The sequence below is a fragment of the Ziziphus jujuba genome, chromosome 10, assembly GCF_031755915.1.
Source record: "Ziziphus jujuba cultivar Dongzao chromosome 10, ASM3175591v1".
In the NCBI taxonomy this organism is placed as follows: Eukaryota; Viridiplantae; Streptophyta; class Magnoliopsida; order Rosales; family Rhamnaceae; genus Ziziphus; species Ziziphus jujuba.
In genome coordinates this window covers 1,596,178-1,617,093 of record NC_083388.1, presented here as the reverse complement: position 1 = coordinate 1,617,093, position 20,916 = coordinate 1,596,178, and the positions used below count along the sequence as shown (strand labels likewise).

General features: G+C 33.8%; 1 protein-coding gene across 1 annotated transcript; it reads right to left on the bottom strand.

Annotated features, from left to right (window-relative positions):
- Window positions 1-5,347: 5,347 nt before the first annotated feature.
- LOC125420789 (uncharacterized) lies at window positions 5,348-7,559 on the bottom strand. Its single transcript, XM_048467923.2, has 2 exons — window positions 7,337-7,559; window positions 5,348-5,791 (listed from the first exon to the last, which is right to left on the bottom strand). The coding sequence occupies exons 1-2, from the start codon at window positions 7,376-7,378 to the stop codon at window positions 5,504-5,506; spliced, it is 330 nt and encodes a 109-aa protein (XP_048323880.1). The 5' UTR covers window positions 7,379-7,559; the 3' UTR covers window positions 5,348-5,503.
- Between the last annotated feature and the right edge of the window lie 13,357 nt (window positions 7,560-20,916).

Below are 20,916 nucleotides of genomic sequence, written 5' to 3'. Positions count from 1 at the left end.
GTAATACTGGTTTTTATTTTGTTATTCTTTCCTTCTCAAATCACCAAGGATATCCTCGTAATTTAGGCTGAACGGATAAGTGACCATTCTTGGTCCTCAAGGTCGACCTGAAACGGAAAATCAATTAACCATTGCATTAAAAAAGTTCGACTTTATAATATTTGTGATATATCAATTTTATAACCAAATTGAAAAATTAAATTTCATTTTGTACTTCCAATTACAATATTAAATCCAACATTTCGAATTGATGCATTAATTTCATTTTATAGCATTTATTATATTTTTATATGCAAACAAGAAAAACAATTGGGAGTCCATCCATCATGAAAAGTACTTTTTAGTGATGCCATGAAAAGTTGCATATTATTGCAGTTTAAAAAAAATAAAAATAAAAAAAAGAAGTTACATATTATAAATTTTTAGTGATGGCATGAAAAGTTGCATGACATATTTGACATGTATTCCTCTTGTCCTTTCACTTGTATATTATAATTCAATATAATCATCACCTATATATATAATACACTTATATATCATGCATGCATGCATGACGAAGCCAGCCAGGATTTCATATCTTGGGGGGCTAAATTTTTTTCCTTTTTTTAAACAAACTTCAATGATGCGAGAAAATTTTATTAATTGAGAAGCATAGTATATCTAACTAAAATGAGATATAATGAGTTGTACCTTTTAATTTATATTGCTGTACTGCATTAAATTTTCAAAAATATATATATATATATATATTATCAAAAAAACTTTTTAAAAATATATGATAGCAAAATTGTTAAATTTAAATACAATAAATATAACAAAACATTTTGATCTACAAAAAAAACAATAAAATCTTGCAATATTACAGAAAAATAAAATATATTTATTATAATAATCAAGTCTGTAATTAATTTATTCAAATTAGTCAAAAATTTCATATCTTGATCTATGATTTTCCTAATCAAAAAAGCATATCCTAACTCCTAAATCATAATCACAATTTTAGTAGGAAACTGATTTTAATTAAAAAAAAAAAAGAAGATAAAATTTCATAGTTCTAACTCTTAATTATCCAACTTTTTTCTTTAAGAAAGACAAACAATTTCTTTTATCAAACAAAAAATAAAAACCACTTAAAAATATAAAATTGTCTATGTTTTTAGGTATTTATCTTTTTCTTTTTCTTTACTTTTATCCAATTTTTCCCTTCTCTTCATTTTTTTATTTATTTATTTTCACCATCCTATTGTTTATTTTATTTTTTTCTATATGAGTACAAACACTAAAATAAAATTTGGGTTGCCCACCCCTGCCTATATGACTTGTGCGTCTAGACAACGAATTCAATACAATTATACAAACAAGCTAGAAGAAAGAAAGTTCTTCTGCAACACTTGTGACATTTTCCGCCACGATTCCAATGTCAATTCTCTAGCGCGAGTTGCTAGCGCTATTATTTGGTCATTTCGCTGCTCATCTTTGGCAAATTTGAAAGAGAAAATAATAATAATAATAATAATAATTGACTTGTGCGTCTAGACAACGAATTCAATACAATTATACAAACAAGCTAGAAGAAAGAAAGTTCTTCTGCAACACTTGTGACATTTTCCGCCACGATTCCAATGTCAATTCTCTAGCGCGAGTTGCTAGCGCTATTATTTGATCATTTCGCTGCTCATCTTTGGCAAATTTGAAAGAGAAAATAATAATAAATAGTAATAATAATATATATTAGTAATAATAATAACAAAAGTTATAGATTAGTAAAAATAAATAAATTAGTGAAAAGTTTTATCTTAATGAAAAGACTAAAATATTGACTTGACCAAATAGAGAGAGAGAGAGAGAGAGAGAGACTAAAATAATGTTTATTATTTTTTAGACGGAGGAGGATCAGTTCCATCCATCTGTACAGGCCTCATCGGCAAAAATTGATCCGTCTTCCCTTTTTTTTTTTTTTTTTTGCCGTCCCAATCTCGGTTTTTCCCTTTTTGTAATGCAATGGTTTTTTGAATAAGATTTTGGGGGTTAAAAAAAAGAAAATTGATCTTTTGCACTATATATGTATATGATTTGTACAAATAACGTTTATAAATAGATGTAAAATGTTTAAAACTTTTGTGTAACTGCTTGATTTTTCTCAGAAATCAATTGGGGGTTTTTGATTGTTTTTAATCGTTTTTGGTAGTTTTTCATTCCTTGTTATATAAATTGAGGAGTTTGGAAAAAATATTTAAGGAAAAAAAAAATTTTAATTCTCTCTGAATGCAAATGTCTCCATTAAACAAAAAGTGTTAAAAATGGGAAAATTGTAAAAGACAACCATTATAATAAAAGTTTTGAATGGTTCTGAAGAAGAAGAAGATGACTAGAAGCTCAGCTCAACTCTGCAACTTCAGCTTTTGTCGAGCTTCCCTGATCAATTGGGGATTAGGGTTTAAATGTAGCCGTTGGTGAAGTTTGAACCTCAGAGGTCCACGTGTCCTTGTCTAATTTTTTTTGTTACTTGTTTGGTTTGCAATATGATGCCGTTTTTTTGTTTTGTATCCTTTCTTTTAAGTTGAATGTTGTCGTTTAGAGTTGCTTGGTCGCCATGAAGGCTACGACCGCGAGTCCACAATAACTTTGTTGCACTTGGGCGACATGCCTGTTATTAGTCTTGTTATTGGTTAGTGGTTGCCATGTCATGCCTAGGGGCAGTGATAGTTGCTCAAAGCTACTTTGTTTTTTCATTTCAATTTGCATAGAAAGCTCCTCGTCCCCAAGCTTGAGGCAGTCAATGTTTTCCACCATTTTTGTTCTGTGTAAAGCTCAGTGAGCTTGTTTCCTTGATGAATTGGACTAGTTGAGGCCTAGATTTTCTTTCCCCAATCTCAATTTTAGTGATTCAGGTTTATTTTCAGCTCTAACGAAGACACCTCTAATGCTTTTAGAGACTCTCTAGGCATTTGAGCGTTACAAACGTCCATGGCATGAGTGGAGAAACAACTAGAATCCCTCACAAGAGAGATTCGACAGCTCTCTTCCATTCTCACCAGTGGGATGACTGCAATTCTGACAGCCAGTGGGTTGCGAGCTCAGATCCACCCTCGCACACACTCACTCATCGACATTGCAGATCCACCAAACCACTCTGTAAACTACTCAGCAAGGTTTGGATCTGACTAAAACCCCTTGTCCAAATTGTCCTCAAATTCCAGCTCCACAACCTCTACCATTCGCTCAAACTCCTAGGCAAAGATGATCCAGAGACAATTCACTCCAGATTCAAGCTCTGAAAGAAGAACTAAAGTTGAATCGAGGACAGAACTTTCATCAAGCACCTTATGAGGAGCTGCACTAGTATAACACTAACCATAAGTGACAATCCATGGGAGAGTGCCCCAAAAGTAAATAGTTAACACATATGAACTGTCTTGACTATACTGTAGTCAATGTTTTGACAAATATTATTTTGTGGGCCGTTTTAAATAATTCTTGAATTTACTACTATTGGTTGAAATGAAATTTGCATTTTTTTATATTATGTTTACATTATGTTTCTTATTTAATTTTATTGGTGAGTTGTTTATAATTATTATACATTTTGCAAAGAAAAGAACCAAATTGTTATTTATAGGGCTTGCATCTCACACCTACTTTTCAGGAGTTGATAATGGATACTTTTGGAACTTACTTAGCTTATTTTTGAGTTTATGTTTAGTATTTGTTTATGGTTATGTGTTATTAAGCCGAACTTAGTTGTTTTAAGTTTTATGTTTTGAACTATTGGAGTTGATTGACTTGCATGTGGCTTTATTTCGAACTATTGGAGTTGTTTATAATATGTTTACATTATGTTTCTTATTTAATTTTATTGGTGAGTTGTTTATAATTATTATACCTTTTGCTAAGAAAAGAACCAAATTGTTATTTATAGGGCTTGCATCTCACACCTACTTTTCAGGAGTTGATAATGGATACAAAGGGAAAGAAGTGGCATAGATAGCTTTGGAGTGTCTTTGGGAGCTTTTATTGTTGGTCTCTACTTTTGGAACTTACTTAGCTTATTTTGGAGTTTATGTTTAGTATTTGTTTATGGTTATGTGTTATTAAGCTGAATTTAGTCGTTTTAAGTTTTATATTTTGAACTATTGGAGTTCATTGACTTGCATGTGGCTTTATTTTGGGATGCTAGACCTTAAGCTCTAGTTTTATCTTTAGATTTAGAAAGACTATTTTATTCTTAAATGTTGTTAAGAAATAAAATAATGGACAAGAACATCTTTTTCAAATGTTGTTATCTAATCATCACTTATGGTTGTTCTTGGGAGTGGCATTTTTTGATAATTATTGAAACGGTATGGAATATTTTGTTGAATAATTTTTATCATGGTTTTCTCCAATCATTTTCCAATTTTGATTCCTCCAACTCAGATTATTTAATATAAATTTTTTTTAACAAATATTTAATACATTTTATTTTTGTACTTGGAGTGGGAAATTCAAACTTACTTCACTATCGGAGAAAAGAATCACTTTGTTACTAATTTGTTCTTTTTACATGTACTTCATATTCAGAATTGAAGGTTATAATCTTTGTATGAGAAAATGAGGATTAAAACCAAAAAAGGAAAAAAAAAAAAAAAAGGGGATTAAACACCAAGTATTCAAAATATTTTTTGAAATGATCTTTTTCAAAGATAATTTCTCTGTAACTCATAGAAATCTAAAGTTATGTATATATATTATATACAAAACCATATTTTTTTTTTTGGAAAAAAAAAAAGGGTTATACATAACCATATCCAAAAATTAAATTGAATATTAAATGTTTGAATTTCTTAAGAGAATATAAAATAAAAAAACCAATATGAAAATTGAAAAATATTTGCAAATCTTATTTAAAAGTATTACTTAGGTATTTTTTTAGTGCTTAAAACCGTATATAAGTTTAACTTAACTCCTCGTAATAATGAAATTCTAGATTGAAAATTAGTTAAGGGCTAATGAAGGAAAAAAAAAAAAAAATGAACTACATCTTAAGAATATTAGTAATTACTGATAGCAAGACTGCTCGTTAATCCAACCCCGTGCTGAGATTCTTTTGGTATAGTGAAAATGAGAGAGGTGTCCTCTTCTTGTTCTTCAAATGTCCCTTTTTTAGTCTTAAGACAACATGCTTGGCAAAGCAACTTCTATGATGGAGACAATATGCCTTTTATATCTCCAAATTTCTACAATAACGGAATTCTTCTATATATAAAGCATTTTTTTTCCCCTTATTATTGGAATCGATTTGAAATTTGAATATGTACGGTTACCAATTAGCGTACATCTATCAATCAAATATTTGATTGCAAATCAAATATTCCAAAAGTAACAAAACCTTTGTTCATATATTTGATTACATCTTTCAATCAAATATAAAGCATTTGCAATATAACAGCAATCCAAACGGATTGAAATATCAAAACTCCCTCTGTTATTTCTAAAAAGTTGATTAGATCGAAGCTTAAAAATACTAAGAGCCAACCTTGGAGAGATTCAAACCCCTGCGCTTTGCAGTCCTCCTCAACTTTCCGTTGAAGCAGCTGATCCGAGCGCGGCCATTCCACTTCTCGGCCCGTTTGAGCTCAGTCAGTGTGTCCAATTCTTCAAGCGTCTCGACAACGATCATGGTAGAGTCCTTGATGTGTTCTTCGAGGTCAGCGATCGCATCAGCAATGGACTGAGCCGGTTTGAGATCAAACGCTTCCTTCATGAGCTTGTAGGCTCGCAGGGAGTTTGTGGAGGACTTTCGGGACGGTTTCTGGCAATGAGAATAAAACAATAAACTGGTTAGCGAATAAATTATACAGTAAGTAAGCCCTAATTTGCTTTAATTTTCTAATTCGAAGCCCTAATTTGCTTTAATTTTCTAATTCGAAGTAAAATGAAAAACAAATTTCCTAATTCAGAGTAAAATGAAAAACTAATTTCAAAATTAAAAGTAAAATGAAAAAGGAAAAAAGTAGCACAGAACCGACGAAGCAGAGAGCAAGAAGACGACGAAAAACACGGACAGGAAGAACGAAGAAGAAGAAGAAGACGGAAGGAAGAACGAAGACGAAGAAGAAGAAGAAGACGGAGAGGAACAAGAAGAAAGACGAAGCAAAAACAAGAAGACGGAGACGAAGAAAAGAAGAACTCAACAACTTATCGCCATTATCGCAGAGAAAGCAGTTGCAGAGAGTAGCAGTGGCAGAATACCGTGTATTCTCTCTTTTTTTTTTTTTTTTTTTTTTGATGGAAGAAGATGGAGACGAAGAGAGGAAGAACGAAGACGAAGAAGAAGACAGAGATGAAGAAGAGGAAGAACGAAGGCGAAGAAGAAGACGGAGGAGGAAAAAGAAGAAGAAGAAGAGGAAGAGGAAGAACGAAGATGAAGAAGAAGAAGAAGAAGACGGAGAGGAACAACAAGAAGAAGACAAACAGAAACAAGAAGACGGAGACGAAGAAAAAGAAGAACTCAACAACTTACCGCCATTGTTGCAGAGAGTAGCAGACGACAAAGAGGAAGACGACGAAGAAGACGGACAGGAAGAACGAAGACGAAGAGAAAAAAAAATGGAAGAAGAAGATGGAACGAAGACGAAGAAGAAGACAGCGATGAAGAAGAGGAAGAACGAAGACGAAGAAGAAGACAGAGATGAAGAAGAGGAAGAAGAGGAAGAGGAAGAACGAAGACGAAGAAGAACAAGAAGAAGAAGAAGAGGAAGAGGAAGAACGAGGATAAAGAAGAAGAAGAAGACGGAGACAAAGAAAAAGAAGAAGAACTCAACAACTTACCGCCATTGTTGCAGAGAGAGCAGTTGCAGAGAGCAGCAGTGTTCTCAATTTTTTTTTAATTTTTTTTTTTTGGGGGGGATTTGAGAGATCCAATTAGAGGGAGTGGGTTTATTTATATAGCATTGTACGCCACGTAGAATGACATGGTGGTCAGCTGTACCACTGCCATGTCATAACGCGTCCCAGTAAATGAGCCTATGAACTAACGCCTAAACAGAATGAGCTTCTATGAAACAGGCCTCTCTCAAAAGAGCCCAGAGATATCTCGGAGTTCCGCTCTTGTATCCAGCTCCGGATGAACCTAAGTATATATTAAACTAAATAAAAGCATACACCAGCGTCCAATACTGACTGATTAAGCACGCATTAAAAATAAACTCAATATTACTAATAAATCGGAGGGGAAAGCATGAAAAAGTCCAAGTCTCAAAATTTAATTAAAAAAAAAAAAAGATAATCAAGTAAGAAGCTAGGGAAATGATAAAAAAGACAAAGAGCCGGTAGGGGTTAGTGAAGCAAACAGTACCTGCAAGTGGATTTTGGAGTTGGATGTCGATTGGGATTTCATTATTTAAAGCTTTGGAATCGCTTCGATATCTAAGGGAGGTCTCCATCTGAGATTCGGGTCACAAACTCCACAACTGATGCTTGAAAACAGCGTCGAGAAGAACAACTCTTCGAGACGACTATTGAGAGCCTCTCCTCCTTCAGAGAGTCTATGGTTCTGTCGGCACCATCCTGTGAGAAAGGCTGGTTTTCTAGTTCTTGTGTTTATACTTTGTAGCTGAAGAGCAGATATGCTTCTCCCAACGGTCTTATTTTAATCAAATTTCGACCGTCGGATGGATGTCTGACTTCCATTTTCATCGAATTTTGATGGTTGAATGGACGTCTAATTGTGAAGCCTCCAAAATGTTGACACGTAGCAGATTGAAACACTGGCTTTTGCATTTCAAAATTATTTGATGATTTTTTTTCTTTCGGTGCCTTTTTTATTCCATTTTTGTTTTTATTTTGTCATTCTTTCCTTCTCAACTCACCAAGGACATCCTTGTAATTTAGGCTGAACGGAGAAGTGACCATTCTTGGTCCTCAAGGTCGACCTAAAACGGAAAAAATCTATTAACAATTTCATTAAAAAAGTTCGACTTTATAGTATTTGTGATATATCAATTTTATAACCATATTGAAAAATTAAAGTCCATTTTGTTTTATTAATTGAAAAGTAAAGTATATCAAGTTAAAATGAGACATAATGAGTTGTACCTTTTAATTTATATAGCTAAATACTACATTAACTTTTCAAAATATATATATATATATAATATCAAAAAAAATAAACTTTTTAAAAATATATGATAGTAAAATGTGTTAAATTTAAATATAGTAAATATAACAAAACATTTTGATCTACAAAAAGAACAATAAAATCTTGCAATATAAAGAAAGATAAAATATACATATTATAATAATCAAGTCCTAATCAATTCATTCAAACTAGCCAAAAATTTCATATCTTAAACTAAGATTTCACTAATCAAAGGATGATATCCTAACTCCTAACTCGTAATCACAATTTTAGTAGGAAGCTGATTTTAATTAAAAAAAAGATAAAGTTTCATATCTTAAATTAAGATTTCACTAATCAAAGGATGACATCCTAACTCCTAACTTGTAATCACAATTTTAGTAGAAAGCTGATTTTAATTAAAAAGAGATAAAATTTTAGTAGAAAGCTGATTTTGAGCTGCCTGATTAGCAAAAGGAATGAATTTCTTGGACATTACAAGGATGAAATATTTCTTAAAAATTTACTATCCAAAGTTGAGAAAAAGCAGAACTTACACCATATTAACGAAAAATTAGGGAGGTTCTGCGTATATCTTTATGTTAACAAAATTGGTCTTAATTAATTTATAGTGGCCTTGAACTTGGTCTGAGGATGATGTTATCCTCTCCATTCTTTTGGAACCTCCATATCCAAGTGAAAGAAGTAAGGGTGGTGAGTTCCATATTCTTTGTTCTTTTAGATTCTCATTAGCTTGGAGTTTCCACTTCTAATGAGTTTTTTCTCTTGCTGCATTTCCATCAAAAAATAACACATATCGATTAGACAAATGAGATTTCTGTGGTTTAGCCAAAACCAAGAACAAAGTTTAATATTTCTTGTTGTAGGAAAACTTCAATGATTGTAGGAAAACGAAAAAAGTAGTAATTAAATAAGTTACATATTTCTTGTTTAATTGACTAATTTCATTAAATAAGTTTAATATTTTAAATAAATTATTATGTTAAAAAATAGTAATTTATGATTTTATAGAAGTGAAAGATTGAATAAATATAATATTGATAAATGAGAATTAAGTATTAAACAAAAAAGAAGAATAAAAAATTGTAAATTACAGTATTAGGTTTGTGGTGGTGAAATTTAGAGGGGTTCACTTAGTACTTGAATTGGATATTATTGTAATTGAACAAAAACAATTAAAAAATCAAAATAGGGGGAAAAAAATTATCCACCCCTGCCTCGATATATTAGGTCGGTTGACCCATATTTTTTCCTGAATTAGGATCGTTTGCTTGCTTTTGTTTTTTCACCAATATTTATCCTCCAAACCAAATCTCTGTCTCTTTAATTTTTTATTTTTTTTTTCCTCCTTTCTCTGCTTCTCTGCTTTCTTGTTAGCTTAGGAATTCAGTGACATATTCATTGTAAACTTAAAAGAATCAAGTAGAATGCAAGTATAGCGTTGTCATATTTGTGATAAGGAGTTCCCCTCAAGGAGATCTTTGGGCTCGCACAAGTCTAACCATTCAAGAAGGGAACAATGTTATTATTTACCACACCAAATAACAACAACAACACAACAACAGCCACTGCTACTTTTTATTCCTATCAGCTGCAGATTCACGACAACGCTGCTGCTAGTGATGTTTATCAATGCCACATTTGTGGGATCATGTTCAACAGAGAGAAAGTACGGTTGGTGGAATGTAGCAGGAAAGTTTATTGTCCAATGTGTGAGGAGCGAAGTACAAATACTCTTCGATTCTGCTGGTAGTTCTGCCGGAGTCCATGGTCCTTGCAAGTTGATTATAAACCTCCTTCCGTACCACTTCAGAGTCTGACTGAGGCAACACCAGATGGACAAAGGCAGTGAGTGAGCCCAAAGATTGATCACGATCAGAATGAGCAGCAGTGAGTCTATAATTTGGAAAATGTTTGATGATCAATATCCAGGGCCTGATGATCGATTTGCATGCATGTCCTAGATTGATATTTTGGAGGAGGAGAAACTAATTATGGGTTTTTTTTTTTTTTTTGTCAATTTGGTTTAACGTTTACATTTTACATTTGTTAATTAAGTACTATAATTGATGAATATTATTTAGTTTACTAAAGCAGTTTCCATTTAGATAATGATCTCTCTGTTGCTTATATAAACTTTTAATCGTCACCAACGATGATTCCTTTCCACTTGTTTTCTTTAATCTTTGTTTTTATTTTTTTTTTATTTGGTAGGATCTTTAATCTTTTTTTTTTTCGGGGCATAAAGCAATATCTTTGACCTTTTTGTTTTTTTTGTTTTTTTTAGCTGGAAGCAATATCTTTAATCTTTGATTCTATATATATATATATATATGTATATCTATTACCACACTATATTTTTATTATATTAAATGTTAATGTCAAAATTGCAGAGACATGATATATCGTGAGCTTTATACAGTGGTCCAATGGGCTTTGAGGAGTTTCTTCGTGGGGAATTTGGCCCAATATCCTCATAGGGACGAGGTTAACGATTTTGCCCCCCTCATTTGATATTTTTTTTTTTCTACCCCTTCAATTTTTGATAATCCCAAAATATTTTTATATTCAAATTAAATATTTTTAATCTTTTTTTTTCTATGTTTTTTTCTTTCTTTTCTTCATCCGACTTTTCTCTTCTTCTTATAATCAATATCCAGCCCATTAGGAGCCCTCTGTTTCCTTTCGCATCGACCGGATTGTAAGCTTGGAGACTGTGCGTTTTGAAGGAAATGGTGAAGAGGCGACTCAGAGAGCAAACTGCAGGGTTTTAGAGAGCCCTAGGAGCAGAAGCAGAAGCAATAGGTAAGCAATAGCGAAGTAGGAAAGCATGAGGCTCATTCGATCAATCACTGGTAATCTTCTCCTCTCCATTTTCAAATTCTTAAGCTTTTTCCTAGACATTTTCTTACTCGTTTCGCTAATAATAAAATAGTTTTTTTTTAAATAAATAATATATTTTAGATTGTTATAATTCAGGGCAGCGCAATTCACTGCTGCGAGGTGGGACGGTGATAATTCAGTGCGGTTTCAACAGAGGAATACACAAGGAGGAACTACGCAAGCAATGTCTCTAAGTATAACACTGTTATCGGTTCTCTCACCGCGCAGAGAAGGTAGATTCTAATTTTGATTTTCTTTTTGTGGTTTTGGGATTTTTTTTTTTTGGGAGAAATTGTGAAAGTTGTGTTCTTTTTTTTTTTTTTTTTGTAAATAACGGTGGTGGTAGGCATTTCTTGCTGAGAGATGTGTATGATGATATGATGTTGGATGGAGTACAACCAACTAGGGATACATTCCATTCTCTCATCGTTGGAACCATGAAAAGCTCTTACTTGCAGGACGCTTTCTACTTTTCTGACCAAATGAAATCCATGGGTTTGGTCCCTGATGTATGTATTTGTATATATATGCTTCTTCTTTTTTTTTCGTTTTTGTTTTTTTTCACATGGATCTGCATTAATTCTTATCTGCTGACTATTAGATTCTTTCAAGATTGGAAATTTTGTATAAAGTTACTTTGTGTTTTTTTTTTCTTTTTTTTTTCCCTAGCTATTACAATGTATTGCTTTGTGTTATAGGTTACTTTATACAACATTTTAATTTCTTGATGTAGTGCAGATGAACTCTGTCACTGTTGACTCGAGGCCAAAGTGCTTGGTTGGTATTATTTTTTATGGTTACCCTTCTTATTCTAGAATGTATGCAGAAGAAACAAGTTACTACTTTTTCTCTAGGTGATTGATGAAATAGATGGAGCTCTTGGTGATGGCAAAGGTGCTGTGGAGGTTATTCTAAAGATGGTAATTGTGTGTTTTATATTATTATTATTTTTTTGGGTCTTGTGTGTTTTTCATTATTGAATGCTGCTTATTTATTAAATTTAATTGTCTGCACGCTTATTTGTGTTTTAATATAATTGTAGTTATAGTTATTTTATTACTATAATTGTTGTTGGTGATTAAATATAACTGCTTTCGTTGTTATCAGTTATTGTTGTCATGTATAATTCTTGTTTTCCTTAATGTTTAATGCAAACTGTCAGTTATTGCATTTACTTCATTATCAACATGAGAATCATAAGGGAAATTTACTGTTTAACTCCATGGTTGCACATTCTATACGTTAACAGAAACCTCCATTTCTACCGAGGGTAATATATTTAGCTATGGTGGTTTTTATTTCCCAGTGCTCATTATATTTTTCACTTTTATTTTATGTTGTTCATATAGGTTTCTGCAGATAAGAAGTATGATACAGGGAATGAGAATTTTCCAAATGAAGAAAATCATGAAAGTACATAGAAAGTTTATCATTCATATGGAGTTTCCTTTTCATGATTCTTTTCATGTAAACTAGATAGTATTTTTTGTTTATTGACAACTACTTGCTTTCTGCAGAGTTCATATATTTGTTCAACCAACAGTTAATCGTGTTGTCAGCAGGTGATCCTTGACTACCATGGCTGATGTTTAATTGCTGTGACAATTTCAAGCCTTTCCATTTCTGATTTCATCTGTTTTATAGACATTTTAGATACTTTGTTGCTTTCATGATTTTTGAAATTTCCTTAGAATTTCTGATATGAATTCAGTGAATGGAAATAGGATCTTTAGATGGAAGACTTAATTATTTTGATTATCCAATTCAATCTTCGGGACAACATACCCACTTGCATACTTACTACTTACAAGACAGTTTGATAATGACTCGCTTTGTGATATTTTTCTTGCTTTGTTGATGTCTAGACCAATAATTCTACTCTTCACAGTTTGCATATAGCATTTATCGCATATGAGGACAGCTAAGGTCTTCAGTTCTCATTATATTTATTTAAAATTTTTTTGAGGGAATCCCTTATTTTATTAAATCAGAGATGCTTTTTTGTCAAGTATTAGAAAAAGTTAGTCATTTTTTTAGGTTGAGATTTAAAACAAAATGCTTTTGTAATTTTCTTTAATTATTTATAATAATTATTTTCTTTGAAACTTGTATGCTAAATATTGTAACTAACTGCAGATATTTCGTTTAATTTCATCCAAATATCAAATCGGTCTCCGTTTTAGTGGAGGTGCCCCATATGCTTTTAATGCTGTCACTAAAGTTTGGCATTATACCAATTGTGGTGCCAGTTGGTGTTCGAGATTTTGACATTGATGGGGAACATTGGGTCAATTCGGGATTGATACCAACAGAGGCTTTTGTAGGAGCTGTAATATTCTCTAGGAGCTGTAATATTCCCTAGTTTTTATTCATAAAACACTTGTACAATTTCCTCTTGCTAATTCAGATTTTGTTTTTAGTTTTTATGCATGATTCTCGTGTCAATATGATGTGTAAGGATCCAATTTCATTATTAAATTCTCCATATTATTTGATATGTGGAAAAGCAATAAATAAGAAGGACGATAATTTAAATGGATGGTAATTGAGTTCTCAAATATTGGCTCTCTAGTTTCTGACCATTAGAACTTGTTTGAATGGTATGCATTGAAATGTAGTTAGTTTTAGATTGTAAAATGTGATTCCCAACTTCCAAGCTTCTTCCAATCAATTTTACATGAACAGCTCCATGGTAGTATGTCCAAACGAGAGTTGTTAGGAGGGAATTAATTGTGCACTTGTGGAAACTATTTCCCTTATATTGGATTCATTATTTGTCACGTTTTGACATGATATATAAGGCAAGTTCTATGTTGGTGCTATTTTATGTAAAACAATCCATAAATGGTTTGGAAATTTCCATTTGAAAATTACAACCTTTGTTTGTTACGTACGGTCCATCAGTAATTATAAAACACTTGCTTGTTGGAAAATTTAATGGCGGTTCCATCGGAATAGTTAATTTTTCCATTTTCTAAAAGCAAACCGATTGGACAATCGAATTTGTCCACTTCTCTAATGTTATTGTAAACGAATGACATGCTAAATGTAACTATATTTATGATGTTTAACAAAATAATCCACAGAACACCACATTGTCAACATTGCATCCATTCAAGCTAACGTTATGTTATGATTTAGCACATGTGCCACAGATTTGACATCTTAATCTACTTGATCTACTATGTCTGTCAAGAGTAGCTATTCTACTAGGTGTTAATATGCAGGATTTAAACAGCATTTGTACTCATTTACATAAAATGCATTAGTATTTTATCTTTACTCATTTACTGAAAATGCATTTGCATTTGTATTTAAAATGCTATTCTACTCATTTGCATTTAAAATGCTATTCCACTAGGCATTAATAACATAATTGTTTGGTTTATTTTTTGTACTCATTTACTGAAAATGCATTTGTATTTTTTCATTACTTTTGCTTCAGGATTATAGTTAAACCTTCTAGCAAAGATTCTACGATTGCAATTATTTTTAGTCATATGACCTCACGAATTACCACAAGCTTGTGACAAGTAGATACTTAGTATGTTTTGAATTGGTAAACCCTTTATGCTCAATGTCACAAATTTCAGTTTTACTGTTCTATGATGGAACATGGAGTGTATGTTCTGAAGGTACCTGGAGATACCAACATCAAAGAATGAAGATTATACGTATCAAAAGGAATTGTACGTTGGCAAAACTTGAAGATGTTGTCTACAACGCTCTCAACTTAGATTCTACACAACATCAATTAATCTTCAAGTTCATATACCATGTGTGTTTGTCATGTGAGCCGTACGTTGTGGAAAATGATGAAGACCTACAAAGTTTTATAGAAGAGTATAGTTCACACAGACCTCAAGACAGATCTCCACTTATTGTTGATGTGTTATCCAGGGTTCCACAGAGTATTAATACTGCTGGATGTGTTGTGAATAGGATACCTACAAGTTCAGGATTTATGACTATTGCCCCACTATCTGCAGTTCCCGAGACAGCTACTTGTACCTCTGATGCTGACATGCAGTCCCCAGCGACCGAACTTCATGTGCCGAAAACTCAACCTGGATTCTCTGAAAATCAAATTTGTGAAAACAATATGCAATCTGTGGAACATGATCATGATAATGAGCACTTCAACATTAATGATATGAATGAATATCGTAGACATGATTATGATCAAGATGAACAATTTGAGGTTGAGGTCAACACTGATCATAGTGAAGATGGGTTACGAGACATTTGTTGGACCAAACATTCGAGACTTTCAACTAGTGATAGTCGACATGGTGAGTCTCCTTATGGTAGTAGTCCAATTGATAATGTGAATGATGATGTGCTTGCCTCTCCTTGTACCGAAAACCATTTGGACATTCGACAGGATTCTACCACAACCATGGCTGAACATAGGGTTAACCATCACTTCTCATCCGTCAATGCCCATGAAATCATTCGAATCAACCAACTCTTTGCGAGTAAGAATGCGCTACAGAAGAAGATTAGTCTTTATGCACTCAGGAGAAATTTTGAATTCAAGGTCAAGAAGTCAGATAGAGTCCAATATGAGGTTGTATGTGCAAACGACAATTGCATGTGGCGAATGTGTGCTACCAAACTACATGGTGATAATATAGAGGCCTTCATGATTAGGGCCTTCAAGGATAGCATATTTGCTCTTTAAATATCATGAAAAGGGATCATCATCAAGCAACAAGTTCAGTTATCGGAGACATCATCCAGCCAACGTTTGATGGGATTTCAAGGCAATACAAACCTCGAGATATCGTGCATGACATTCGCTCTAATTACGGAGTAAACATAAGCTACAACAAAGCATGGGTCGCTAAGGAAGTTGCACTATTAGGTTTGTGGGGCACGCCAGAAGATTCATATGCAAAACTTCCTTTATGGAGTCACATTTTGAAGAGCAAAAATCCGGGCACGTTTACTTGAATTGAAACTGATGATTAAAACAGATTTTTATATTTTTTTCATGGCACTTGGAGCTAGCATTAGAGGGTTTTAGCATATGCAGAGAGTTGTAGCTGTCGATGGAACTACACTGAAGAATAGATATAGAGGTTTGTTATATATTGCATCATCTTTGTATGGGAACAATCAAATTTATCCACTTGCTTATGGAATAGACCCTGGGGAGACGGATGCGGCTTACACGTGGTTTTTTGAGAGCTTTAAAGAAGCGTTTGGGGATGATCCGAATATAGCTTTTATATCGGATAGACACAAAAGTATTGCAAAAGCAATACGTACAGTTTTCCCTAATAATCACCATGGCCACTGCACATATCATCTTGGTACAAATTTACGTGCTAAGAAGTTTAAAGGTAATGTCAATGCGATTATATCAACTTTTAATGATGCAGCTAGAGCATATATTGTTGAGGATTTTGATAAGGCCATGCAGCTTTTAGAAGGGGTTAGTATTGAAGTTGTATAATATCTCAAAGATGCAAGTCCTTCAAAATGGGCTAGATCACATTTTCCGAGCAATAGATACAACATAATGACAACTAACATTGCAGAGAGCATGAACTCTGTGCTTATTGATGCTAAGGATAAACATGTTTTGCCATTACTAGATCACACTCGTGATGTCTTGCAAAGGTGGTGGTATGAACGTCGAACTAACGCAGCTGCAATGCAAACTCCTGTTACGAATTGGTTGGAAAAAATCATGCAGGAGCACTCAAATAATGGCAGAGGCTTACGTGTTATTCTAATGAACTTATATGAGTTTCAAGTTGTTAGCCATGGCATGTTCGTTGGAGTTGTTAACTTAGAAAATAAGACGTGCTCATGCAAGGAATTTGACATTGATGGATTTTCTTGTGTCCATGCAATTGCATCATGTAAGCATCGACATATTTCTCCATATTTCCTTTGCTCGGTGCATTACTCAGTTGACTCACTCCGTGATGCATATTCGGAAACCATATATCCACTTGGAGATAAATGTCAGTGGCATGCTCCAGATGATGTCATAAACCAGGTTGTACTTCCACCTCAAATTGGCAAACAGTCAGGAAGACCGAGAAAGAAGAGGATTTAATCTCAAGGAGAGGAGCGTCATCAATATAGATGCAGGAGGTGCAAACAAGTTGGTCACAGCAGCCGATCATGTTCCGCCGCCGTACCTCTTGATAGCACTACCAACCAACAGCACCATTGTACCGAAGGCCCATCAATCGCGCGATGCTATATTCAGACAATGGGGCCATATTATGCGGTATGCGTGTGTATGCAATGTAGTCAGGAATGCAATTAGTTGCTCAACCGCGTAACATGTGTTTTGGCATAATAGACGTTGGTTTTATGTGTTCTTTTGTTGTCAAATTCATCTATCGTATTGTTTTGATAACATATCATTCCGTGTCCAATTTTTGGTTCAGTTGTTTGTATGTTTCTCACTATTGCATGGATGATATTACTGTCCAATGGTAATGACCGATGCATCGTCGGTAATTGACATTTGTACACTGTCGTAAAAGAATCACCACAATTACATCCGACAACTTCAATCATGTGTGTTCTAACCAATAACATGCTAAATATAGCATTATTAATGATAGATTCTGACAAAGTAAGCGATCAAACAGCATTAAAAAATGACAACATTCAATTTGTTTTTGCTTCAAAAATTGCCGTTCATCGGTAATTACGAAAACCCCTATGGTAATCACATTTTACCAATTTTTTGGGCCCCACAAGTCCCCTTACGTGTGTTAAATGAAAAACCATGCAAAATATGGATTCTAAAATTATTCTAACGAGGAAAAACCCCAAAATCTCTGAAAAATTTCCCAAATTGGCCAAAAAATTACGATCACTGTAGACCTTTGGTAATTCCTGATGAAACCTTCGGTAATCAACATATACCTTCTGGAAAAATTACCGTAGGTGTCATCGATAATTACCGAAACCCCAGTGGTAATCACATTTTACCAATGTTATGGCCCCCACAAGTCCCATAATGTGTGTTACATGCAAAAACATTCAAAATATGGATTCTAAAATTATCCTAAGGAGAGAAAATCCCAAAATTGCTTAAAAAGTTCTCAAATTTGCCAAAAAATTATGATGACTGTAGACCTTCGGTAATTCCCAATTAAACCTTCGGTAACCAGCATATACCCTCTGGAAAAATTACCGAAGGTTTCATCGGGAATTACCGAAACCCCTGTGGTAATCATATTTTACCAATTTTTTGGGCCTCACAAGTCCCCTTACGTGTGTTAAATGAAAAACCATGCAAAATATGGATTCTAAAATTATCCTAACGAGGGAAAACCCCAAAATTGCTTAAAAATTTCTCAAATTGGCCAAAAAATACGATGACTGTAGACCTTCGGTAATTCCCTATGAAACCTTCGGTAACCAGCATATACCCTCTGGAAAAATTACCGAAGGTTTCATCGAGAATTACCGAAACCCCAGTGGTAATCACATTTTACAAATGTTATGGACCCCACAAGTCCCATAATGTGTGTTAAATGCAAAAATATGCAAAATATGGATTCTAGAATTATCCTAAGGAGAGAAAATCCCAAAATTGCTTAAAAAGTTCTCAAATTGGCCAAAAAAATACGATGACTGTAAACCTTCGGTAATTCCTGATGAAACCTTCGGTAACTTTTCCAGAGGGTATATGTTGGTTACCGAAGGTTTCATCGGGAATTACCGAAGGTCTACAGTCATCGTATTTTTTTTGGCCAATTTGAGAAATTTTTAAGCAATTTTGGGATTTTCTCTCCTTAGGATAATTTTAGAATCCATATTTTGCATGTTTTATCATTTAACACACATTATGGGGCTTGTGGGGGCCATAATATTGGTAAAATGTGATTACCACTGGGGTTTCGGTAATTACCGATGACCCCTACGGTAATTTTTCCAGAGGGTATATGTTGGTTACCGAAGGTTTCATTAGGAATTACCGAAGGTCTACAGTCATCGTAATGTTTTGGCCAATTTGAGAACTTTTTTAGAGATTTTGGGGTTTCCCCTCCTTAGGATAATTTTAGAATCCATATTTTGCATGGTTTTTCGTTGAACACACGTAAGGGGACTTGTGGGGCCCAAAAAATTGGTAAAATGTGATTACCATAGGGGTTTCGATAATTCCCGATAAAACCTTCGGTAATTTTTCCAGAGGGTATATGCTGGTTACCGAAGATTTCATCGGGAATTACCGAAGGTCTACAGTCATCGTAATTTTTTGGCCAATTTGAGAAATTTTTCAGAGATTTTGGGGTTTTCCCTCCTTAGGATAATTTTAGAATCCATATTTTGCATGGTTTTTCATTTAACACACGTAAGGGGACTTATGGGGCCCAAAAAATTGGTAATATGTGATTACCATAGGGGTTTCGATAATTACCGACGAAACCTACGGTAATTAAATATTTTTGCCAATTGGAGAACATTTTCGGAACATTTGGGTTTTGATGTTTGGGGGCATTGATGAATGTATAATTTGCATGTTGTTGCCGGAAACACCCCATTAGCTGAGTATTTGGAGAAAAAAAAAATGTTAATTCATATTACCGAAAGCGTTTCTGTAATTACCGATGGTGAATTGGGAATTATCGATGCACCATCGGTAATCATCTTTGCTTTAATTTTTATCACAACCGAGGGTCTTCTTTTCTCTTTTTTTTTTTTTTTTCAACAGTTATCATTACTAAAGATAGGTTCAACATATTAAGATAACATTAGCATAGAGTGTCATAACATCAAACATACGATCGACATTGAAAGTTTATTAAAGTACAAATCAACAACATATTTTTTTCTAAAAAACATATTATCTTGCAGGCCAAATGAAGGATTCTCCTCACTACTCTTGTATTCAATAAATTTCAAAGCGTAGATGCCACAATCACCCCTGCAGAATAGCATTAATTATTAGCATTAATGAAAACCAACCACATGTATTTCCACACGTAACCACAATAAAACAGCAGCAATAGAAGTTGTTTGAAATGACAACACATTCATACCCATTATCTTGGCGGGGTGCATCTTTGATCATGGTCATCGTGAATGGCTCTAAAGTGGGAGGCACGTCCGGATTCTCCTCGTAATATCCCCCATCCCTCAATAGGTAAGGCAGCATATACGTAAGGCATTCCGCATTGTTCAACTCTTTATTCTGGACATATTTATTTTCCATATTTGGATCGTATAAATCAATATGTCGGGCCTTCAAGTCCACACATGCTGCCAACCAATGCGCGCCTCCATTGTTGACAGGGATGTACACCTACAAATTAGAACATAACCTCATTATCCACAAAATGGGAAACTCAGTGAGAATTTTTTTAAATATATGTAGGGACTTACATAATCACATCTCCGCCACGGCACGCTAGGTTTGGGTGACTTCCCACGCACATAGCTACAAAGGGTCGCATCACATGAATATGTGCTACAAGATGCCCTCCATATGGGATAACGCCCTTTGATGGATGACTGCCAAATAAAAATATATACAATATAAAATATCATCAATATAACATTAAGCAATGCAGTAACATCCCATCATTTTACCCAAAATAACACGTATAATATGGTGCAGGTGTGGGTGAACATCTTCTCATTCTCAAACAGCCTTTTTCGTATGAAATACAAAATAGTGTCAATATGCTGCAAAACCACATTAAAGGAAATAAGTAACAAGTGCGAGGTGATAAATAAAACATCATTCCAAACGTAGGAACACAATGATTTTACATGAACATAAAGCATATAACTTACATCGGAATTCAACCATCCTTCAGAGGTAAGTAGCTCAGCAAAAAATTTCTTTCCCACCGTCATATAAGATGTACACACAGTTGCTTCCTTCGGTGCCACCCTATACCACTCATCGAACTCCCTCTCCTTCGATG